At 35.2% G+C, this 26,972-nt stretch overlaps 1 protein-coding gene across 2 annotated transcripts in view; it reads left to right on the plus strand.

The window, feature by feature from the left end:
• The window catches only part of mahj (LisH and WD40 domain-containing protein mahjong), a 490,280-nt gene that overhangs the window by 384,101 nt on the left and 79,207 nt on the right, over positions 1 to 26,972 (plus strand). For both annotated transcript variants that reach the window (XM_090400879.1, XM_090400880.1), the window contains exons 32-34: positions 12,785 to 12,867; positions 12,954 to 13,038; positions 19,595 to 19,828. In XM_090400879.1, coding sequence (XP_090257005.1) covers positions 12,785 to 12,867; positions 12,954 to 13,038; positions 19,595 to 19,828 — 402 coding nt within the window. The remainder of the gene's footprint in view (positions 1 to 12,784; positions 12,868 to 12,953; positions 13,039 to 19,594; positions 19,829 to 26,972) is intronic.

A 26,972-nucleotide genomic window follows, 5' to 3' on the forward strand; every position in this document is an offset into this window, starting at 1 on the left:
CTGAACTGCATATACGTCCAGCAAAGAAATGGTATGCTTACATACATCGATTTTCTGGAATACAGGAGTTCCTGTTAGTTTTATATTCTAAGGAAAGAACAATGGAAGCGGGAGGCCTCATAAATTTTTCAGCGGCCTCTAGTTTTTATATTATGAATTTAATATTTAAAAATAAGTATTTTATTTTGCAACTATAACTATGCTGTTTTTTTTATTGTTCTTTGTGAGGAGTAAGGTTTTAAACTGTGGCCCCCATAGAGAGAGAGGCCCCCAGCTTGTGCCTACTGGTAAATGCAGCCCTGTAGGAATCCATTATAAAATGCAACTTTTTCCGAACACTTTAGTTGGTTTAAGAGTAACATTTTGGATATCTTGGGTGAGCTTGGTATTGCCATTTTTGATTGCCTTCATAGCTGATCTTCAGTCTCTGTAAATTATAATTCCCTCTGATTGTTGAGATGATGATAATTTCAAATATTTTATTTATTACATGGAGTTTGCTGGTAAAATTGGAAGCAATTCTCCCAGATCCAACTGTTAATGAAAGTTTTTCACCTTTTGGGAGTAGAAGGAGAGCACCAGCACCCCCATTAATCATATTGGTGACTGACGATTCATCGGTGTAACAAGTAACCTATTTCGCGGATGAAAGAAGGTTGATAATATTTAGGCCTTTTTCTTTGAGCATTTCTTTTGATTTTTTTTTTTACAGAATTCAGTAAGGTTTAGATTTATGGAGGTATTTGAAGGTAAAGGTTTGGAAAATATAGGTTCTTTGTTTATGTGGGCATTTAGATAATCAAGACATTTCCTTCCTAGTGTCATCATATTGCAAAGTTGATGATCTGTGAAGTCTGCATTTTTGATTCCACTGTTCATAAGTTTTTAGGGAGATATGGTTGCTTTGGTAGCTTCTGATATTATTAATGAATTTTATGGTGGCAAATTTCTGTCTGTCCTCCAGCAGGTCAAGCCCACATTCCTGTTGGGCTCCGATGTTGTTAGTCGATGAAACTGCACCAATGATAATCTTGGATGCTTTTGCTTGTACTTTGTCTAATTTTTCCTTTACCGATGAAGCAGAAGGTGACCAGATAGGTGCTGCATATTTCATTATTGGCCTTATTAGCGTAGTGTAAGTAGTTTTGAGAATTTTTGGCTTTGGCCCCAGTTTGTTCTGCAAAGCCTTTTCAGTATATTTAGTTTTCTGAGAGCCCTGTTGGAAGTGTCAGAAATGTATTGAGCAAAACGTAATTACTCATCAAGCGTAATACCAAGGTATTTTGGATTTGCAACTTATTCAATTAGCCTGTTGTTGATCATGACTTTGAGATTTATATCTACATTGATTTTGAATTCATCTGAGTGGGTGCTGTATGGGGATTCGCTATTAAGAGGCGTGATAGTTGAGAGTTTGACGAAGTCGTACCAGCCGGATGCGAACATAAAGGACGTCAGCGAATCTATTCGAGTGCAAAAACAGAGGGTGAAAGAGATGATAATCGTGGCAGGAACAAATGATTTGAAAGAGGACAAAATGGAAATGATAGAGGATATGAGGGAATTACTTGAGGTAGCAAAAGAGAAGAGTGAGAGAGTTAGGATAGTGAGTATTTTACCGTGGTATGACAGTGAAGTGTTTAGAAGGAGGGCCATAATTGCCAATGACTTTATGCGTGGATTATGCATGGAGAGTGGTGTGGAATTTGTGGATGTGTGGAATGAGTTTGATGGGCGAAAGGACTTATATAAGATGGATGGGTTACATTTGAATGGAGTTGGTGTACGGAGGCTTGAGAAAGTGTTGATGAATGATGTGGAAGTGGATGTACAGACTCAGGGAAACTAGATTTATTAAGAGGTGGGGGGGAGTGGATATGCAGACTTTAGGGAGGCAGTTCAGTGTATGAATGAGTATATTATGCCCGAACGAGTACGAAGGACAACAAATCAGAATGGGATAGTTAGTAAAAGGCATCAAAGTAGGGATGGGACAAATGGGCTTCTGCAATTCATGTACACTAATGCCAGGAGTATTAGGAACAAGAAGGAAGAGTTTTTGGCCTTGGTTGGCACTTCCAGACCACGGGTTATTGGTATTAGTGAAACATGGCTGACAGAAGATGATAAAGCTAGTGGGATTGAATGCGACAGGTATAGCGTGTTCAGGAGTGACAGGGTGAATAAAAAGGGGAGAGGAGTGTTATTGATGATAGCTGATGAGTTGCAGCCAAGGAGTATAGAAGTTGAACTACAGGATAGAGAAAAGAGCACATTTGAGGCTGTTTGATGTGAGATAGAATCTAGCAGAACAAAATATACAATTGGGTGCTGCTATAGACCAGGTGATGGAATTGATGGTGGGGATAGTATGCATAGGGAAATAGAAGAAATGAGTGGAAGTAGGGTAATTATTATGGGTGATTTCAATTATGGTAACATTGACTGGAAAGAGGAGAGAGCACATGGGAGGAAGGAATTGGATTTTATGCAGTTATTAAGGGACAACTATCTGCAGCAGCATGTAGTGGAAAATACCAGGGAGTAGAGAGTGCTTGGCCTAGTAATTGCAACTGAGAATGTGGCTGTAACGAACATGACCATGTTGCCATCAACTGGTGAGAGTGACCATAAGGTCATGACTTGGGAGGTGGCTAAAGGAGTGGAATTTACAATTAAGACAGGGTACATGTGGAATTACAAGACTGGTAAGTATGACAAGCTTAGGTGTGTGCTTGGTTCAGTGCCATGGCATGTAAAACTGCAAGGGCTGGATGTTGATAGTGCATGGGAGGTGGTTAAGAAGTGTTTGCAGCAGGCAATGGTTGACTGTATACCAAGAGTCCGAATAATAAATCAAGTAGGGGTTAAATGGATGAATAACATTATTAAGCTTGAGCTGCAAAAAAAGAAACAATTGTGCTGGGAATTTAAGGAGAAAGGTGACCAGCAGACGCAGGAACAGTATAAAGCTCAGGCCAGGATAGTAACAAGGGTGGTAAGGAAAGTAAAAGCGGATTACAAAAGGAAATTGGCTATGCAGGCTAAAGAGAATCCCTAACAGTTTTTTCAATATGTTGCAAGTAAAAGGAAAAATGCTCATGGTAGAATGATCTTAAAAAATGCTGAGGGTAGGGAGGTAACCGAATCAGTCGATATAATGGAATTACTGAGCGACCACTTGGCAAGAGTATATCATCCAAGTGGTGACATTGCAGGAATGGAAGAACCAACAGCTTATAATGGAATTGTGATGAATGAAGTAGAGGTAACTAGTCTATTACAGAACCTCAATGTCAATACATCTGTGGGATTGGATGGTATACCAGCTCGTGTCGTACGTGAAGTGGCTAAAGAATTGTCAGTGCCCTTGACCATTTTGTTTAATTTGAGCCTCGGGTCGTGGTCAGTCCCAAGGGGGTGGAAAGAGGGGAAAATAGTTCCGCTGCATAAAGGTGGTTCCAAGGCTACTGTTGTAAATTACCGGCCAATCAGCATAACAGAAATCATTATCAAGGTCTTGGAGAAAATAGTCAAGAGGAAAATACAAGATTGGATAGAAGAAAATGGGATACTGTATCGAGGACAGCATGGTTTTGTGAAGGGTAGGCCATGCCTCAGTAACTTGCTCACGTATTATAACACAGTGACGGCTGAACTGGATAAGGGTAATGGGTTTACAGTAATTCTACTGGACCTTGCTAAGGCCTTTGACAGGATACCACATGGAATTCTAATCAGTAAATTGCAGCATATGGGGATGGATATAGGGTTGGTGAGATGGATAGGAGGGTGGTTGGCAGAGAGATATCAGAGAGTGGTTTATTCAGGAGTAGAATATACAAGACGGCCTGTGACTAGTGGTATGCCACAAGGATCTGTTCTTGGACCACTGCTGTTTAATTTGTTCATTAATGATATAGGAAAGGATCTGAGAGGAACAGTTCATTTGTTTGCGGATGATGCAAAGTTGGGTAGGGCAATAATGAATGCAGATGACGTCAAAATTTTGCAAGATGATTTGGATAGATTGGAAGTCTGGGCTAAGGTGAATGGATGTCAATTTAATGTGGCAAAATGTAAGGTTATACATTTTGGGGTGAAAAGATTAGCAGCAGATTACTACATTGGTGGAACTGTACTCCAGGAAATTGATGAGGCATGAGATTTAGGAGTGTTGGTGGATAAGGAGTTGAAGTTTAGGGGGCACATTGCAAAAGTGGCCAAATCAGCTCATCAAATCACTTGGTTGCCAAAGAATACATTGACAAGCAGAGACAAGCAGGCTATTGTTCCTCTGTATCGAGCCTTGATAAGACCCCATCTCGACTACTGTGCCCAGATTTGGTCACCTAGGTTTCTTCTTGATGGGGAGGAGGTGGAGAGGATCCAGAGGCGAGTGACCAAGATGATAGAAGGTCTGTGGAATGAACCTTATGAGAACAGGTTGAGGATTGGTGGGTTACAAAAATTGGTTGATAGGCAGAGGAGGAGAGATATGATTGAGACATTCAAATTACTGAGGGTTTCTATAAAATTAATTCAGAAGATATTTTTGAGAACAAGGCTGGTTGTGGGAGGACTAGGGGACATCCATGGAAACTGGGCAAAAGTGTGGTTAGTAAAGGTGTTAGAGCTGGGTTCTTTACTTGTAGAGTGGTAAATGAGTGGAATGCACTCCCAGAGTCTGTGGTGGATGCTGTGACAGTGAATGAGTTTAAGGTGAGGTATGATAGATACTGTATGAATGTAGAATAGCTGTGATGAATATGATTTGGGGCCTCCCTCGATGAGTCTAATGACTCCCTGGAGTTACCCGTAATAATAATAATAATCTGACCATTTTTCTAATCCTCTCATGGATTTGTTTAGAATCTTCTAATTCTTTAATTTGTCACTAGTGTGCCAGATGGTTATGTCATCTGCATAACAAGCTACTTTTGTATCTTCTGTAAGGCAAGGATGAATGTTATTGACATATAAAAGGAATAGTAAGGAACTGAGTACTGAGTCCTGGAGAACACTGGCCTAGGTTCTCTGCTCTCCGGATATTGCTGCATTGATTCTAACCTTGATCTTTCTTCCTCTCATGGAGTCAGCTATCCAAATTAAGGCATTTCCTCTAATTCCAATATCATGTGCTATTTGTATTAATTTTTTGATCCAAACACGATCAAAAGAGCAGCAGTAATATCTAGGAATATGGCAGTTGTCTTTTTTGTTGTTTTTTCCTGAAATGAGTCTATTATTGTTTGGTAGAAGTAGAATAATTGATCTGTCATCAAATGATGGGCTCTATAGGCAGTTTGGTAGAAGTTAATGTTTTTATTTTTTATGAGCCAGTGCATGTGTCTAGAGCAGGGGTCGGGGAACTTTTTTACCTATTACCCCAAAATATATTTATTTATGCCGATGTTACCCCCTTGATTTGAAAGGAGAAAATCATAGATTATTTAAATTCAAAAGTTTTATTGAATCTATTTATATGGAGAATACAATTATAAATATAAAAAGTATAAAATAAATGCTATAAAATAAATTAATATCCTCATTATGAAACAAAAGGATTTCTTTGAAAACTTTTTCACTTCAGTTTTTGGAGAAATGATGTTGTTTCATTTTTGATACAGTAACATCAAAATTGGGGCATTTTGATGTCAGAACAATTTGGATACTGTCCCCAGGGTCCAATTGAATTCTCTGCTTTGTTTTCATGTTCATTAGAGTGGAAAATTCTTGTTTGCAAAGGTAGGTTGTTGCAAAAGGCAGCAACTTTTTAACTGCCTCCTCATATGCAATTTTGAAAGCCTTTGCAGCTATGGACATCCAAAAATATGACAGATCTGCTTTGTTTTCAAATTCAATACATGCTTCATTATTGGATTGAAGTTCAAGAAATGCCTCTGCCAACCCTTGAGGCTCTTCTGGTACATCAGCAATTTCACATTTAAAGGGATCTACAACTCAACTGACAGTATGTGAATCATGATCTTGAAAGTAATCAGAGAACCACTCTTGGAGTTTGGTAAGATGCCTTATCACTGTATCCTTGATGTCGTCAAAAGTAATATTTCACAATTTTCCAAAAACAAAGCTAACTTTGAAAAGGCAGCTATCTTGTTTTGTTCTGCTTTCTGTAATAAGTTTAGTTTAATCCTTTATCCAAGTGTGAGCCAACAAAGTTTGTGCCTGAAAATATCTTCTGGACTGGGGTAAGGTAGTACAACACCAGGAAACTCATTGCAAAGGTGGAGAAAGCCCTCATCATTCCTATCTCAGTATCTCCCATAATGCAAAGCATATCTTCTTGCAGATATGTGTAATGCTATGCATTAAGGCAAGGGCCACTACCCATACCATATAACCAAGTGAAAAATAAACTCTCATCTTTCTCTGAATCCGGAGTAATTTAATAATAAGGTTGTACACCCTTTGGCAACTCCTATAGGTTGGGATGACCTCTCATTGCCTCTGCCTTGGTGTCTCCATTACTGGACCTGGCTCCCACTGACGAGACCTCAATAAAGGTCGAAACTGGTATGGGTAGTGGCCCTTGCCTTAATGCATAGCATTACACATATCTGCAAGGAAATGTGCTTTGCATTATGGGAGATACTGAGATAGGAGTGATGAGGGCTTTCTTCACCTTTGCAACGAGTTGCCTGGTGTTGTACTACCTTACCCCAATCCTGAAGATACTTTCAGGCACAAACTTTGTTTGCTCACACTTGGATAAAGGATTAAACTAAACTTATTATAGTCTAACCAAGTGAAAAATAAACTCTCAACTTCTGCTTTCTGTCTCCAATATAAAAGCTTTGATCCAAATGCTGATATCTTTTCTCTGGCTGAAATTATATTGATGTTTTTTCCTTGCAATTCTTTGTTCAGTGCATTCACATACTCAAAAATATCAGCTTAAATATGCAAGATATGCAGCCCACGAGGAGGAGTTTGTGAACTTATCTGCGAGAACATGCTTTTGATCAACCATAAAAATTTCAAGTTCAGTTTTGAGAGCCCACACTCGGTTTGACCATTTCCACGTGAGAGCCACCTCACTACTGTATTCAGCCTCACCATCTTTGCTTAATTTGCAAAATAGTCACGTGTTTAGTGCATGTCCTTTGACAAACAACCTTGATAACATATGACGGCTTCCAGCGCAGGTTCCAAATGTTTCACAAGCAGTGCCTGGCGATGGATCATACAGTGGTTAACTTCAATTTTTGGATTATTCTCTCTCGCCAAAGCCGAAAAACCACTTACATGACCCAACATAGCTAGAGCTCCATCAACAGATACAGCAATGCAGTCTTTCCACTTTAAATTAACGTTATTAAAGTATTCATTTACTTTATTGAAGACATCAATTCCACAAGATCGCAACTTGAGAGGAGAACAAAATAACAATTCCTCTTCAATTGCATGTAAATCTTTGTAGCGAACATACACCATCAGCTGCGAATTACTACTGACATCTGTAGTCTCATCAAGCTGAATAGCAAAGCATTTACTCTCTTTTATTGAAGAAATAACTTGTTCCCTCACATTTTCTGCTAAAATAGAAATTCTTTCTTTCACAACTTTTGCAGACAAGGGCACTGAATTTAGTTTCATGGCTTTTTTCTGACCACACATAATCACTGCCATTTTCAAAGCTGCTGGTTTAACCAATTCCTCACCAATAGTATATGGCTTCTTGTTTTGGGAAATCAACCAGGCCACTTCAAAGCTAGCCTTTGATGCTGAACATTGATTTAATGTACCTCTCAAGTTGCTGTCCAGTCTTTGTCTTTTGACAGACATTTTCAAATTTACAAAGTATTCCCGTGGTTTGGAAGACTGATGTGGGTGCAAATTATCCAAGTGTTTCTTCAATTGACTCTTTTTGAAAGATTCTGCAGTCAGTACTTTCAAACAGACAACACACTGTGGTTTCATTATTCCTTTGTCTTCCATTTGCGTAAACCCATAATTGAGGAACTCTTCCTGTTATATTCTTTTTCTAGTTCATGTCATCTGAAGGGTGAAAAAGACAGTGATTGAATTTAAGTTTTTTAAAGTTCATTTAAATTTTGAATAATTTAATTTGTAAATGTGACACTAAGACATGTCCTCAAGATGAAGGCAGTATTTAATTATTTTATTGACCATTGAAAATTAATCAAGCAAGGAGAAAATATATTAATCAAATTATCGTTAATAATTTAATTTAATAAAATTTTTATTAAATATTTTATTAAATTTAATAATTTAATAAAATATGGTTAATAAATGAAAATCTTACACTTAAAATAGAACTATTGAAATAAATTAAATTGAATAACTACTTAAATTGACTTAAACAAAGCAAAAACACGTGTCAAAAATAAGGTTAAGGTGGGTAATAGACAACTGGCAAATAATATCTGTTTAGCCATTTGACAATGGCTTAGCAACCAAATTGTTTGGAGTTCAACATGGTGTGACTTCTCCTAAACACGTATATTACATTGGCCAGATGCAGTGTAGCCAGAAGAAAAATTTCTGTCGTAACAAGGAACGCGCTTTTTATATAATTTTATTTATGTCTATTGAGTACTCATTACCTTACCCCCAAGAATTTCATTTTTACTCCACTTGGGATAATTTACCTCGGTTCACCGACCCCTGGTCTAGAGTGTATGATTCTTTCAGTAATTTTACTGAAAATTTTACACTTCCTCATATCAAAGAAACCCAGTTAACCAAATCTGAGCACAACAGGTCTAGATGTGGTCATATCAAAGTCCTATGAAGAAGGATAATAAATTCCTTATTCCTGTTCATTAATGTATTTCTTAACATCCAAGTAATCCTTTGGGATATATTGCCCAAAGGATTACTTGGATGTTACTTTTTCAGTATGGGCTGCTGAACTTCAACTCTCTGTCCACCATAATGCTAAATTCATATCAATTTCTCGCTGTCTACATCCATTATGTATAATATATAGCCTGTAGTTTTTTTTCCCTTCTTCAAGTGCATAACTCTATCCTTTAACACATTGAATTGCCAACCATCATTCTTTTTTCAATTACCAGTTTTCCCTGAGTTATCTTGAAAGATCTCTACAACATTTTTATTGAATATTGCTTTCTCCCAGCTTAACTTAATTTGCAAACAACTGGATGTTCCCCATCATATCATTCCCATTATTATTGATGTACAAATTGAACTGCAGTTTCTCAAGTACAGAGCTGTATCACATCAGAAATCTCCTGTTTCCCTGTGATTCAATTTCACTATATACTGTTCTCTGATGCTTGTCATCACTCACCCACTTATCCATGTTACTAGCTTTGTGTCCTTCCATATAAGCTCCCACTTACACAATAGTATGCAGTATCCTGTGAAATGTCTTTGTAAAGTCCACATATCACAGTGTAGCCATTTCTCTTATTCATCTCAGCTGTCACTTTATTGTAATAAGTGAGTAAATTACTAAGACAAGACCTCCCCTTCATAATTGCATTATCCAATAGCTCCCTACCATCAGCATTCAGTAAAGGTATAGTACCATAATCATTCTTCCTTTTGCTCTTGCCCTAGTAAAAGAACTCTTTGGAATTTCTTTTGTCCTACTCACTTAATTTTTTCACTCATAATCCAATTTTGCTTTCCTCTCATGCTAGTCACTCTTCTTATCTATTCTATGTATAACTCGTGATTCTGCTTTCTACCATTTTTCTTATATATCCTCCATAACATTTTCTTCTTTCGTAACTCCTGTTTAATGATTCTGCTCATCCATCTAACACCCACCTGATAACCTTCAGTATGCAATCTGATATTGGTTTTCTTAAATACCCTTGATCATTTCCTGAGCATTATTAACATCCTTTCCCTGCAGGTTCTCAAGTCATGACAGCTCCAAGCTGCCTTCCGATACTTGCCTTTTGGTACTTTCACATCTAAGAGCGTAGATCCCTGATCTTTTCTTTTTGTAATGTGAATTTTATCTTTCTGTTTGTTTAGGAAGTCAGTGTACTTCTGTTGAACATGTAGAAAGATTAGGTGTTGGCATTTGTTCATTCTTGATTTTTTTGAGTTTAATTCACAAATATAAAAATAAACTGTGACAAAAGATAACTGACACTGGGTTTAATAGGTTGTGATAATATAGATAGTTAAGCCGACTAGTTTCTCCACTTATGCTGATGGCTTTCTTCTGGGTTAGGAAGAACAAAAAAAAAAAAAATAAATAAATAAAATACAATAATCGGCAATCTGCCATTGCTGAGACTTGAGTCGGGTTAAGGGTGCGACCTTTTCTCGCACTTTTCTGTAACACACAGGCTAATATTTATCTCAACCAATTCCAGAAGAAGCCACTAAAACATGTGGTGAAACTAGTTGGTTTAACTCTTTATATTATCACAACCTATTAAACCCAGTTTCGGTTATCTTTTTTCACATTCATTTTTTTTTTGGTCAAAAACTGTACATAATCACCATGAAAATAAATTGTTCCACCCCATCGGTAACCTTTTGTTTGGATGTAGATCTCTCCTTTCACAAAAATTGATAATGACACTTTTCAAATCCTTTTAACCCTTTGAGCAGTAAAGCAGTATATATATACACATATATATATATATATATATATATATATAGGCATGCTCCTATCACCAAAACAGTATTGATGTACGTGTGTGTTTAAATTTTAATTATAGAAAAAAATCAGCTAACACCTTTTTGTTCCCATACAGGGAGTAGGCGAGGCAATTATAATTTTAATTATAGTAAAGCTGTAAATTTATATCAACTTTTCAGTTTTTGTAGGAAGATTTTGCAATCTTTTAAAATAAACCTTTCTGATTCCGCCCCCCCCCCCCCACACATACCCACCCATCCCAGTATTTATAGGGCCATAGAAGGTGAGTTATGCAATTTTATCTCAATTACTCAAAGGATAATATAGCTTGCAGAAATTTTTCTTGCTAGAAATTCAAGAGATTCTTCTCACAAAACATTCACTTATAAAATGCAACAGTTTCTTACTACTACTGTTGTATTGTTTCAGTTTCTCAGAGGTTTGAAGCCTGAGTAGCCTCAGTGGAAGTGGAATTTGTCTCCACAGTATGAAGCCATTCAAAGAAAGATCTGAGTTCAATTCTAGTCACCTAAAGGAACTTTTTTTAGAACTTTCTTTGATCAGTTCTTGATTTTTCAGATTTTTTGTCTCTTGAACTCAAGAAAATTGACCATAGAACCCATTCTATTTTAGATAATAAATGTAGTGTTAGGATTAGGGACCACAAGATGGTGACACTTGTCAGCCATCTTGTGATTAGCTGTTGGTGAAGATTGAACTGCCCCATGCCCCATCAGTCTCCACCTCTGAAAGTGTAGGGAAATAAAAGGCATTAGCAGTTTTTTTTTTGTGTGTGTGGGGGGGGTCCAACCAATAATTTAAAAAAAAAAAAAAACTTTCATTCAACATAGACAGAGAGAAGGTCTCTGTCTATGTTGAGCTTTTTTATGCCACCGAGCTCCAGCCATCTGTTTATTCTCATCTTTCCAACATCTCTAACCCTCCCGTGATTCTCTTTCCTCCATTTTTTGAATGCCATTTCAGTATCATCTTTGATGATGATGATAATTTGGTACTACTATCATTGATGGTAGTAGTGCTATTGTGTGTAATTAGTCGGAGGATTGAGTAGTGAGAAAAGTTGTGGGTAATGGAGGAGAGTACCCTCCAACAATAAGTCCATGGACTCCTTGGAGGTGTCATGTAATAATATTAATAAAGCTTTATATATGCTGCAAACACAGATAATATCCATTGGCGCAGGTCTTTTTAATAACTACTGTATCTCACTGTGGCATGAACTCTTACCTGAGTATTATGCTTTCTATCTTGAAGAGCAATGGCAATTTATCCCAATATTTGAATAGTATATTTCCACTACATCCCTTTAATAGTGCAATTAAAGTTTGGAGAGCAAGTATGTTGGATAGTTGCTCTCCAAACTTTAATTGCACTATTAAAGGGATGTAGTGTGAATATACTATCCCAATATTGGGATAAATCGCCATTGCTCTTCAAGATAGAAAGCATAATACTCAGATAAGAGTTCATGCCACAGTGAGATACAGTAGTCATTAAAAAGACCTGTGCCAATGGATATTATCTGTGTTTGCAGCATATATAAAGCTTTATTAATATTATTACATGACACCTCCAAGGAGTCCATGGACTTATCGTTGGAGGGCAAGGAATGTAATGGTGCATGAGCATCTATCGTAAACCAAAGAATGCAGGAGCATTGTATGTCAAGATATAAGTCTTTGAGCTGAGTTTCACTAAAATTTAATATTGATTATCTTTCTGATATTGGTCACTCATTTTTGCAATGAAAATATACATTAATAAAAGCAGCACTGTTTCTAATATAACTTGATTGAAATACCTTTACTACCAAACAGAATTCAACCATGTCAGAACATAACATACAATGTTTTGTGTGCTTTATAATATAATTAGTCTTCTATTGTTAATATTCCAGCATAAGAATAGAAAGAGTGATAAGAAGAGTTTTTTATAATGTGAATTCCACAATTGTAAACCTATAGTATTGCTAGCATTAGTGCCATGGGTGACATAATATAGTCACTTGCATCTTTTATAATTGAATCATCTGTATTATAATTGTCTTGATATGGAGGTTTTAATGTGATATAAATGAATATGATAACATTGTAAGTGCAGTTTATATATATAAAAACAAACTTGAATCTTTTCATGTGTATTTAGGATGGCAAACTGCTTCTTACATCATCTGCCTGGAGGCGTCCACTGTCAGCATTATGGACATTCACAGACCTTTTTGAAATGAAGTAGGTTCATGATATTTAAATTTTTCATATTTGAATTTTAAGATTAACATACTATTATTTTTTTAATAAATTTTTATTATTTTTAGACATTCTTTTGATGAGGACTACTATGTTGAATTCAGCAAACAGTCCCAAGATAGGGTGATAGGTACAAAGTATGAAACTGCTCATGTAAGTATCTTTCCTTAATGCAATCGTTCTCAGAAGAGCTTGATGCATAATTATTCATATATCATTAAATAATCAATTGTTATCTCTTTCTAATAATGATGATGATGTATATAAAAATCTTAAATGAATTTAAGATATGCCTAACATTATCATCAGATTCCTGATATGTACTCATCAAGGAGTATACAGGATGCTATGAAAATACTACATGAAAACATTTACATTATTTAACTTCCTATTGATAATTTTCTTTCCTGATCTAGTCTTTTGTATTTTGGCTTGCAAAAGATCAAAATTGTGCTTCTATATACAGGGGGTCCTCGACATGCGTCGTTTCGACTTTATGGCGGTAATCCCATAAATAATTTACAAAATAAATTTTCACTTGAAGCAGCACGACATAAAATTCAAATGTCACGGGTGAACTTGTTTGTGAGCGCGGCAGAAGAATACAGCATTACATGCCATTTTTTTGGGAGAGGTGGTGTCGCTTGGGTTCCAGCATACACTCTTTGGGTACCGTGTGCTTTGTTTGCATCCGCTCTCTCACTTTTGTGTTTGTGTTTTTTTGTGACTTTTTACCCTTCAATATGGCTCCCAAACGTAAGGCAGACTCTTCCGATAGCAGTGTGTCGAAGAAAAGGAAAGCCATTACATTAGAAGTGAAATTAGACATTATTAAAAGGGCAAAAAAGGGAGAAACACCAACGAACATCGGCTGTGTGTTGAACTTAAGTCTTACCACAGTTGGGACTATTATCAAGGATAAAGTTCACATCCTTGAACACGTGAAAGGATTGGCACCCATGAAATCGACTGTGATTACGAAAAAACATAGTAGGCTCATGATTGAGATGGAAAGGCTTCTTGTTCTTTGGCTGGAAGACCAGCATCAATGCCGTATCTCAATTAGCCTCATGTTAATTCAAGAAAAAGCAAAAAGTTTGAGGCATTGAAAAGTGAAAGGGGGGGAAACGAGTGTAGGTGAAGAGTTGAATGCTAGTAAAGGTTGGCTTATGCGGTTTAAGGATCGTGGCAATTTACATAACCATAAGGTGCAAGTGAAGTTGCTAGTGGTGATGATAAAGCAGCTGGTGAGTTTCCTGAGGGGTTGACTGAGATAATAAGGGGGGGGGGGGGGGCTACAGTGCTCAACAAGTGTTTAATGTGGACGAGACAGGCCTATTTTGGAAACGTATGCCTAATTGTACCTATATCACCAACGAGGAGAAGGCAGCACCAGGCCATAAAGCTGGTAAGGGGAGACTGACTTTGCTTCTTTTATTACAGTTTCATTTTTGTCATTTTCCTGTACTATACAGTAATTATGTTCTCCCTTTCATTTTCCTGTTGCCTAATTCTGTTTCTTGATATATACGTATGACTTTAGGATGTTTTAGGTTAGGTAAGTAACTTAGGCTATGGTAATTCCAACTTGTATCGAAAATTGCCTTACGTCGGTCCGTAGGAACAGATCTCCGACGTAACTCGAGGACCCTCTGTATATCCTCTGGGCTTTGGTAGAATGTTTATTTTCTTTGATCCTTAAGAATGCAGAAATTCGAGAATTCTCTCTGCAATTTTTCAAGAAATTAAGTCTGTTGGAAAGCGATGCTTTCTCGCATTTAAGTTTTTCTAAGGAATTTACCTGTCTCTTTGTCTTCCTGTCAAAATGATACATTATTGCAATTCACTATGAGTAGATTTTCTTGATTGATGATGACCAGGTTTTTAACTCATATATAATTGTTTATTTATACTAGATGCTCTATATGACTAACAGCATCATCAGGAGGTAAATAAAATAAAAAAAAACACAAAATAAATATTTTCCAACAGTAGTTATTATCTATAGTTGAAAAGACTGGAATGATAGCTTAATCATCAGTATCATTAGATATATTACATGTGCAGGGGCACGCTAAGAGTATTTGTCGCCCGGGTGCAAACTTTTATCGTCCGCCTCTAATACTGCATTGTATAATCCAAATTAGATATTAGCTACATAAAATGCCGCCCAGGTGAGGTGCACCCCTTGCACCCTCGGGTTGGTACGGCTCTGTACGTGTGCAGTTTCTCCATTGTTTAAACTCTGTATGTGACTGCAAACTTCAAGTAATATGCCTAATGATACTTGTGATCATTCCAGTCTTTTCAACTATAGATATTAACTGCTGTTGGAAAATGTTTAATTTTTTGCCCTTTTTTATTTATACGCATGGATAGGCTTATGTGTTCATCACACATGTTGAATTGGATTTAAATGGTATTGAATCGAACACAGATTGATAAGAAAATAACTATTTATTAAGTTAAAAGCTAATATTTCGCTGGTATTATATCCAGCATCTTCAGAGCATACAAACAAAGTTTGTTACAAATGCGAGACAACCACAATTCTGTGTAACAGTGGGGCTAGTATAAGTAATTGCAGCGTGCAACACAAGACTAAAGTCCTAATACGGCACCATCTAAGTTTTAAAAAAAAAAACAGTAGTCCAAAGTTTTGAAAAAAATACAATAAAAATAAATTAAATTAAAATAAATAAATATTAATTTGGTCTTAGGATGACAGTCTCCCAAATGTTTGGTAAATTTATACAGCCATACTTGTTAAGGTTTGGAGTATGTTTTAAGGCTTCTGTGCAATACTTTTGTTTTTTTTCCAATTGATACTGTGTGCCGGGGTATCCAAAGCATGGTCTGCCAGACCCGACTCACCATAGCAAAAGTGTTGGATATATTTTTGTGTTCACTGAGGCAGATGTCAACAGTTCTTCCTGTCTATCCGTAGTAAGCTCAGGGGGAAATTGTGAATTTAGTAAATTAAGTGTTTCAGTTACTAAATTCACAATTTCCCCCCTGATATATTTCAGCTATTTAAATTCACAGTACTGGCAGGTTATTTTACATGGAAAGGGAAAATATACAAACAATTAGATGGGAGACAGCTATGGGATCCCTCCTTAGCCAACTTCTACATAACATCTGGAAAAGCTAGCTATCAACACAGCCACTCTCAAACCTAGTCTCTGGCTACACTATGTTAATGATGTGTTTGCTATTTGGCCACATGGCCCAGACACATTGAATACATTTTTAGTGCATCTAAATAGCCAGCACCCTGAAATCCACTTTATAATGGTACTAGAAGCCAATGACTACCTGCCCTTCCTGGACACACTGATCACATCTTCCAGAAGGTTCCTTATCATTTTCGGTTTATAGAAAACCCACACATACAGGGGGAGATTTACACAAACAATCACACCATTACCTGTCTCAATAATATGGTATCTTAAAAACACTAATCCATAGAGCTAGAGCAATCTGTTCCAATGACATTGCTCTCACTGCTGAACTTTCTCACCTGCGCCACACCTTCCTAACCAATTGCTATAATCCCCATAAGATAGATAAAATACTAAATGCTACCCAGAAATACCCCCACTATCTACCACAAAAGACTACAACAAAACTATCACCATCCCATACATTAAGGGATGGTGATAGTTTTGTTAAGCACCATGTATCTATGGTGCTTAACAAACACCAACTGTGCGCCGTATTTAAACCTTATGTGAAATCCGTTCACCTAAGGACAGATTCACTCCTTTATCACATCCAGGAGTCTATGAAGTGCCCTGTTCTTGTCATCGAGCCTACTACGGAGAGACAGGAAGAACTGTGGACATCCGCCTCAGTGAACACAAAAAATGTATTCTGCACTTTCACTATGGCAAGTCGGGTCTGGCAGACCATGCTTTGGATACCCCGGCACACAGGATCAATTGGAAAAAAACAAAAGTATTGCACAGAAGCTTCTACAAGTCAGAGAGGTTGTTCCTGGAATCAACAGAAGCCTTAAAACATACTCCAAATCTTAACAAGTATAGCTGTATAAATCTACCAAACATTTGAGAGACCAAACTAATATTTATTTATTTTAATTTTATTTTTTTCAAAACTTTGGACTATTTTTTTTTCTTTCTTTTAACTTAGATGACGCCATATTAGGACTTTAGTCTTGTGTTGCATGCTGCAATTACTTATACTAGCCCCACTGTTACACCGAATTGTGGTTGTCTTGCATTTGTAACACACTTTGTTTGTGTGCATCTGAAGATGCTTGATATAATACCAGCAAAATATTAGCTTTTAAGTTAATAAATAGTTATTTTCTTATCAATCTGTGTTCGATTCAATGCCGTTTAAATCCAATTCAACATTTTTTATTTATGTTAAGTAACCTCCCAATGATGCTGTTAGTCATAAACAAAATATTGGAAGTATTAATTAAAGTTATTGTAATTAATATTCAGTTTATTATGTTCCAATTTCCTCAAAAATAAAGTTATTCTAATCCAACTTTTATTTATTTTTTGTAATCTTTGAGATAATAGGATCCCCCTTTTGGGGAAAAAAACAACAAAAAACTGCATACATTTTGCCTATTGTTACTATAAATTTCATATGATTAGATGCAGAATCTATATTTTCATGCAGGCTTAAATTAGATCACTGATGCAGACATACAATTTGATTCTTACAACATGAATTTTCATTCCTACATTTTTCACGAATAAAAATTGTTGCTGACTTACTTTGAATGTTGATCAAATATAGTAAAAGTTTTTTTTTTTTTTTTTTTTGTTATGTTGTACCATCATTTTCTATATTTTCTATCTGTACACCTTGAGGGTACATGACAGGAATTTGATGATGGTGATTATGGTTTTTTTTTTTTTTTTTTTTTTTTTTTTTTTTTTTTTTTTTTTTGACAACTTTTAAATGATGTTTCAAATGCTAATTGGGAAAAATGAAAACAAGTTGATTAGTGCAGAAATGGCTTATTACAGTTGATGTTTAATTTTTAAAATACAGAGCATAGGTTCAAATATTATCAGAAAGTAATGTTAATGACTTCAGTTTTTTGGTTCAGTGATTTTTCAAAGAAAAAGGAACTCCAACTCCTGTATTAAGTGGAATGATAAAAATGAGTGAATAATTAAAAAATAGCTGCTTCCAGTAAGTGGAGTAACCAGGCATAATTTTCAGTTTATTTAATTTATAATCACAAAAATTTCTTTCTTTATGTTGAATGTTTGAAATGTTTTGAATTTGTCACTTGAATGTTTGCATGTAAAGATAAAGATGTCATGCTTCTTTACAAGGCCTTAATAAGACCTCACTTGGACTATTGTGCACAGGTCTGGTCTCCTGGTTTCTGTTGTGATTGTGATATAGTGGAGAGATTTACAGTGATTTACAAGATAAAAAAATGTTTTTATTTATATATATATATATATAATGACATAAAAGGAACTAAATACCAAAAATTTACAAATAAATATTAACAAAAATCAATCTAGTTCCAAGAAACTGATTTTATATAGGTTTTTCTAGACCTCTTAATTAACTCTGTAGTGCATTTAGAAAAATGCGCCCTTAGGTTAGAAAGACCTAGAGCTCATATCTCCCATCTGGGACATAAGAATATTTGCAAAGGATTTCATCCAAAGGTTGGTATCATGTTTTTTTTTGTTGTTGTTGTTTTATTTTTTATTTTTTCATGGAAAAGCAATCAGCAAGAGAAGAAACTTGAACAGTTTATCCTAGATTTTTAGAGCAATTAATTAAAAAAAATATATAAAATTTGGGCAGAGTGGCCAGAGCAGGCTTGAATTTGAATAGAAACCAAAAACATAGTTCAATGGATTTTTTTTATTTTTTTATTTTTTTTATTTTATTTTATTTTTTTTTCCCTCTTCAGATACTTAACATGTTCAGTGCAAATTTTAAACTCTTTTTGGCACGCATTTCGGGCAGAATCAAGAATGTGACTTGGCTGCAGTGGTGTTGTTGAAAAACTGTTTAAGCTTCTATTCTGAAGAACAACAAAGCAAAACAACAAAATAAAGACTATGAACTTTTTTTTCTTTATTGTTATTCTTTATATTTTATTATTCCCCATATATGTCTGTGTGTGTGTGTGTGTAAACTTTATCATATGGAGTCATCAGGTGAACACTACGTCCACTTGATTGGATCTGTACCATTCAATCAATTTTTCCATGGCAGTTTCATTTTAGCTATAATAAATTTAGTTTAATCCTTTATCCAAGTGTGAGCAAACAAAGTTTGCACCTGAAAGTATCTTCAGGTCTGGGGTAAGGTGGTACAACACCGGGCAACTCGTTGCAAAGGTGGAGCACGCTCACAACACTCCTATCTCAGTTTCTCCCATAATGCAAAACACATCTCCTTGCGGATACGTATAATGTTATGCATTAAGGGATTGGCCACTACCCAGACTAGTTTCGACCTTTATTGAGGTCTCTTCAGTGGGAGCCAGGCCCGAGTGGAGATACCAGGCAGAAGCATTAGCAAGGTTATCAACATCAAAAACTTTCAACAAAAAAATTCATTTTAGCTGTTACTAAAAACAGTAGATAATTTCCACATCTTTTTATGGATTTTGTTTGTTAGATAAATTCAAACATGTTCGGTTACTTTCAGGGTTTGCATAATCATTTACTTTTTTTTTTTTTTTTAGGTATATGATGCAAGTAATGGTAAGCTGGTTCTTACATTGAAAGATCCTGAACTGTCTAATAATTATACAAAAAATCGTGCAACATTTGACCCTACAGATGAACTTATTCTCTCTGATGGAGTCTTGTGGGATATCCATAGTGGTAAACCTATTCATAAATTTGATAAATTTAATCCTCATATCAATGGAGTATTCCATCCAAATGGACTAGAGATCATATCGAACTCTGAAATTGTATCCTTTTCATATCAATTTAAAGTAAATTATGCTAGTATTTTTAATACCTTTAGAGCATTAATTTATTTGTGAAGTCTACTGAAAAGTGTTAATTTGATTAAGATCTAATAATTTTATCATATATAGCCTTAAGGAACGTACCAGATATTATGATGTCTAATACAGATTTTATAACTAGTGTTTCATCAACTTTTTTCTGAATTGGTCAGTTATTTGTTAGGTGTCTGATTTGATCAGTTCATAAATTTTGTTTTTCTAAAGTAGTTTTAAGTATTGATCCCATTCTTGGAAGATGAAACATTAACAAAACATGAGTTAAGTGACCTTACTATTTAAGATTAGCTCTGATTACACATTTCTGAATATAAATAATTGCAAGCTGGCCTGGTTGGCTGAGTGGTTAGTGTATCCACTCTCCAGCCAAAAGGCTACTGGTTCGAATCCCGCCGTGGGCATGGATGTTTGTGATTGTTTGTGGAAATACTAGTGGTGGTGGCAGGCGGTAGGTGGCGTTGGTGTAGTTGCGGTTAGTTGTAGTTTGTAGATTGAGCAGTGGAGACAGATGTAGAGTAGGTGTACTCCCTCAATGAGTATTTGAACTCCCTGGAGGTGTCACTTAATAATAATAATAATAAAAAGTTCTTTTCAGTTATCGTCATTTATAATGTTGTTCTGCCATTGATGCCATCTGTTTACTATCCTAACTTTTTCTTGGAGTCTCATATTAATAGTTTCTCATCTTAATCAACTGTTATTTATCTCTCTTTTATCTATATGTTAAAATTGGTGTAAATGCCCTTTTGTTTGCAATCCTGATCTTTTGATTGATTTCTTATTCCATATAAATTTACTGAAATGACTTCCTGTCACATAGCTTTTCTTCTAGTATCTATTTCAGTATTTAAATTGCCATCCTTACTAAAATTGCACCTAAATAGGTAAAATATATAACCTCTGTTATAATTCATTATGAGAAAGCTGTTAATATTTGCTGTTTATCTGTTTTCTGATTTTCCTACCAAATTTGTCACCTCACTTATTTCATTTAGTTAAGGATTCTTTGAAGACTTGCAGCAAATTTATTTAAGAGGGTAATGCTATTTGCATGCATAGAGTAAAGAACAGTTCTCAGGTTTAATACCATTTTCCTTAATTATATGTACAATTCAGATTTAACACAAACCATTTTAGTCTGTATCCTTCAGTTCTGACTAGATTTATAATATGCTTTTATTAGAGTAAAGCTTAAATAAAGATTCCAGTTATATTCCTATGATTTTTTAACCTTTTCATTGTAAAGTAAAAATACAGTCTGATTTTTACCTTACAACATAGTCAAAAATGGTGTGGAAGAGAACACATTTCAATACACATAGTAGTATTGGACTGTCAAAACTCATTGGCAAATATGCTTACATACAACTATGCTTTAATCTACAGACTGGGATTTTCATTGACTGGTGTGTTTCCGTCACTACCCTGCTTATCAAAGTGCTGAAGTGGTTTGAAAAAATACTATATTTGGTCTCTAAAGCAGGATTTTGGTGATTATGTAACCTATAGTGCAGTTATGATATGATGGCAAACCTATTCATAAATTTGATAAATTTAATCCTCATATCAATGGAATATTCCACCCAAATGGACTAGAGATCATATCGAACCCTGAAATTGTATCATGATACTAATATGCCGTGCATTTGACTTTCTTGGGTGGGATTACCATTGGAAGAAGGGAGAACATTGCTTTAGAGCATAGGTTCCCAAAGTGGGCGGGTACCACCCCCCAGTGGGTGCTGAAGCCTTCTAGGGGGGGGCTATTGTAAGATCAGAAGCATTTGGGGACAGTCTAGGGGTCGGTGGCTCTTTATAGAAGAAATTAATAATATATATTTAAAAATTAATTTTTTTTTCTTCGTGATTTTGCGATTAGATAATCATTTAAAATTTAAATATTGCATTTTAATTCATCTTATGCCCGTCTTACATGATCAATTTTTTTTATCAATTTTCTATTTCAATTATTTAATCATTTGAAAATTTACCATATCAGATAGAAATAGTGTCAATTTTCTATGTCAATGAGAAAATAGAGCATGTATAATGTATATATGTATGTATAATAGGTTATGTTTACAGTAGCAAATATATTCATTATATTTCATTTAAAAATATATATAAAATATATAAAACCACTTTTCTAATTGATTTGTACAAAAATAAACCCAATTTTATATAATTTAATATTACGAGTAAAAATAATAATGGCAAGAAAGAAATAAAATCGTAAATTTTAGTTAGCCTAGTTAGTACTAACTTATATTGCTAACTAGAGGGAAAAAACAAAGCAAATATTATTCGAAACTTATTATATTGTTTTCTGTGGTTATGTTTTGTAGGTTTATTGTTTATATCTTGTGTAATTATTTTATTAATTATTATTTATAATTATTCGGACAATGTCATGGTTGGATGAACAAAATGCGCTTGTGTGCAAAATAAAAAATTGAAAGTGTCATACAGGATATTTTAACTTCTATTTTTTATATACTTAAAAAATTTATTCATTTTTTGCTATTGTAAAAATGGGGGGGGGGGGTTACAAAATTTTTGTCTTGCAAAGTGGGCGGTGGCCCGAAAAAGTTTGGCAACCTATACTTTAGAGCAGTGCTTCCCAAACTTCTGAATGTCGGGGGGCCCCCCTTTGCAAAAATTTAAATATTTCACGCCCCCCCCCCTCGAAAAAAAATCATAATAGAGAGATATATTATTATAATATTTATTGTATTTATATTCAATACAAAACATACACAGCAAATATTGCAAAAATCAAATGCATATATTACATTTTTTGCCTCTTACCATTTGGTTCTGAAGACGATGTGGGCTGTTCTGGTAAAATATGAAATACTGTCCTTTTTTTTTTTGAGTCTGTTTCTGATTGTTCGTGGGAATTTTTTTTTTTTTTTATCAGCCACTTATCCATCTCAGGGTTAAATTTTTTAACGTAGAATAGATCAAATAATATCACCACTTACCGATACTGGCACACCACAAACTGAATAACATGAAATTAGTGAATATTACCTGAATAAGGGAATCCCCGGACCAGGAACATTTTTCTCTTTTGTGACGTTTCTCCCTTTATGGTAATTAAGCCTAACGCGAAACAGACAGCAAAGGCAGGTTATTAAAACGTGCATATGATTGGTGCGGTATTAACAAAAGATCTCGCAACCTAAAGATAAAAGCATAGCTGACAATTGAGTTGAAATGCTAACTCTCTTCAACTGAATTCCATATGTGAAACTGCCATAACATTCATTATATATATATATTACTTAGTTTTAACACTTTTACGAATTTTAACACGTTCAGTTGAATTTTATTGCTGCCTTGGGAAATCGAACTCACACACACATCTAATTAATAACAATAGTTTTTAGTTAGATACTGTGTTTGCCCATGCAGCATATGGTTTTGTTTCAGTCTATACAGCATAGTTTCTATATGAGGGGACATGTGATTCATTAATTAGTGTGTTTTTATCCCAGTTGTCTCTACTTGCGCTATTTGTTGAGAAATATATTACACAGACTCCTCATACCTTATTCACTGGCATAATAAAAGTACTTGTTTTTATTGCCTCTGCAGTATAGTGGCTGTTAGGGAGAGCGTGTTGTTTACCACTGCAAGCAAGTTACTATCTCCCCACATGAACTTGTTTAAGCTTTTTTTTCATGTGTGAAGTATATGCGAAACTTTTATTGGTAACAGAAAACTAGCTCGGATGACAGTGATAATATAAAACGAGTTTTGATATGTATATAAAGTCAATACCAACAGTCCCTGATTATGAAACCGTGATGAAAGGGACAGGAAGATTTGGAGCTTCCCTGGAGAGCTTCCTGCATATTTTGGCACTTAATATTCATTAAGCGCTGAAATATGCAGGAAGCAAAGTTTGTGAACCAACACCAATGTGTGAATTTTTCCATTAAAATATAAAAAATAACAAAAAAGAAATAATTAAAGTTAAATACGTTTCTTTTAAAATAAAAAAAATCTACTTAGTCTTAAAACATTTTAAATTTGTTTTCATTATTTCACGGCCCCCCCTCAACAAAACCTATGGCCCCCGAGGGGGCCGCAGCCCACAGTTTGGGAAGCACTGCTTTAGAGCATTACAGATCAACACATAAGACATGATTGGCTTTTGAAATAGTCATTCCATTAACACTTGAGAATATATGCGAGATGATGTTACAATTTCCCATTGAAGTACTGAGTTTGGGTTAACAGTCTTTTGGTGCTCATAGTTTTTCTAGATTGGCTTTGATAACTTGATGCATTGTCTTGAAAAGAGTTGAGAGGTGGCCATCCACAGCATTACTGGTCTTTGGTAATCACATTTTCATCATGGACCTTTTTTGAACCAGACAGATGTGCTGTTCTTTGCTGAATTCTGACCTTTTTGTTTGCAAATGTTTTGAAATAATTCAGCTATAAAGAATGTCTAAGTTCAAACTCATAAAGTAATTCTGCCCCCCCCCCCCCATCTCTCAGATATAAGCCAGCCCAGCATTGCATCACTTTGCTTCTGATTCTTTGTCCCATTTAGGTCTATAATACATCATCTTCATGGGTACTCTTTCATGTGGCAATTGTTTGAGGTGTTCCTTTCATTTATTTCTGTATTTTATTGTTATTATAATATTCATTATTGGTATCTCATTTAGTTTTTTCAATATGCCTTCATTTTGGTTTTTATTTGAACATGCATAACCTGCCATACTTCTCATATGTTTCATTTCTTCTGCAGTGATTTTTTTACTTTTCTCTTTGTCCATTCTTCATGTCCTTATGATAATGTTAGTTTTAATAAATATTATATACATTCTTAGTCTGGATTCATTATTCCATTTACTTTAGTGAATTTATATATTCTTAGATATGTCTAAATCCCTATTGTAGTATATAACTCCTTTTATATACTAAATCATTAAAATTATTGACCCACTGTATTTGTTTATTACTATTTTATCTTCAATGAATATTGTTTCCTGCAAATGCTGTTGTCTTAATTAGGTTTTTTTTTTTTTTAAATATAATTTATATATAGCTTTATTTGTAGATCCTTAGTTTCTCCAAATGTTACTTGGTTATCTACGAAGAGCAAGTTATCTAAAATCAAACCTTTTTCTACTCGAATTTCTTCTTCTTTTTTGTTTACTCTCCATTCTTTAATTATTTCTTTCATTTGTTCATTCTTCTTCACTGTTGAGCTTAGTTGCTTGTAATGCCTCTGTTTTTAAGGCTATCCTGTTATCTTTTCCTCAGTCTTCCTCTACTTCTCTTTCCCTTTGATATCCACTTCTTTACTTTCTTTTCTCATTTGAAGGAAAAATGTCAGCAATGCATGGGAATGCTTGTAAAAGTTCTTAAATGAGACGGTATCAGAATGAATCCCTAGTATTCAAAGAATCAGTTTGGAGTGAAATGGGTGTGCAACCTTATTAAGCAAGAGATCCACAAGAAGACGACAACAACGTGGAAAGAATATCGTGAGAATAAGAGTGAAAAGAGTTATGAAATATATAAAGCTTGTGCCAGAAAAATAATGACTATTGTGCAGAATGCGAAATAAGAGTATGAAAAGAAATTGGCTTTGCAAGCTAAAGGCAATCCAAAAGAATTTTATCTTTATGCTGAAAGCAAAAGAAAGAATGAATGTGGAAGAATAACTTTATTGAATACCGATGGTACTCTGGTGTCGGAAGTTAATGAGATTGTTCATTTAATAAGTGCTCACTTTGCTAAAATGTATCAACTACGTGTATGTAACATGGTGCACAGTGCTACTGCTACATTCAATAAAGAGTTAGAGGTTTAGGAAATAAGATTGAAGAGCTGTTGCATAAATGGATAAGAATATATCAATAGGGACAGATGGAATATCAGCACATTTGCTTAAAGGAATGTTCAGCTGAAATGGACAAGCCTTTCACTTGTTTGTATAACTTGAGTCAGCTCAGGAATGAAAGGAATGTATGATAGTTTCATTATACAAGGGTGGCATAAAAACTCATATATCTGACTACTGACTTATCAGTATCTCTGGTCTGGTAGTGAAGATTTTAGAGAAGTTGGTAAGGATTCACATACAGAAATGGATAGACATACGAGGGTGGTCTGAAACATTCTATGAAAAAAAAACGAATTTATAATTTCAAAATTATTTTTATTTTTCAACATAATCTCAAGATATACATTTATTCCAGTGATGCTCCAGCACCATTATCCCGTCCCTGTAGTGGTTCTCAATAAGATCTGCAAATTACCCTCTACAGCTGCAATAATCTCTCGATTCAAAGAAAAACGCTGACCAGCGAGAAAGAGTTTTACTTTTGGGAAGAGATAGAAGTCAGAGGGAGCCAAATGTGGGGAATAGGGGTGGATGTTCCAACAACTCAGTGCAGATCCCTTAATTTTCCCATTGCCAAAACACTTTTGCGGGCAGGTGCATTGTCCTGATGAAAGATGATTTTTTTCTTATGCAAACCGGGTCTTTTCTCACGAATTTTTTCGTGTAGTGTGGTTAAAACATCAGAATAATATTGTTTTACGCTTTTCAAGATAATTAATAAACAAAATGCCTTTAGCATCCCAAAACACCGATGTCATGACCTTTCCTGCTGATGGAAACGACTTTGTCTTCTTTGGCACTGAACAACTGGCTCATGTCCACTGTTTTGACTGCTGTTTGGATTCGAATCTGGTGTGTGTAATAGTGAATCCAAGTCTCATCTATAGTAATAAATTGACGCACAAAATCAGTTTTATTCTTGTTAAAACGCTCCAAGCTTTGTTCAGAGATTTTCATGCGAGTGTGTTTTTGATCTGCTGTGATGGGTGCAATTCTTCATGCAAAATGTATCCTACACGTTCTTTTGAAATGACTATAGTCTCAGCAATTTCACGCACTTTTACTCGCCAGTCATCCAATACCATATCGTGCACTTGATCAACGATTTCTGGTGTTGTTACACTTTTTGGATGTCCTTCACATGGATCATCTTCAAGACTGGTACAGCCATTTTTAAACTCGGCAGTCCATTTCTTAATTGTTGAAAACGAAGGA

This window comes from Typopeltis vanoorti, chromosome 11 (assembly GCF_054136105.1).
Source record: "Typopeltis vanoorti isolate ZY-2024b chromosome 11, IOZ_Tvanoo_1.0, whole genome shotgun sequence".
Taxonomy (NCBI): Eukaryota; Metazoa; Arthropoda; class Arachnida; order Uropygi; family Thelyphonidae; genus Typopeltis; species Typopeltis vanoorti.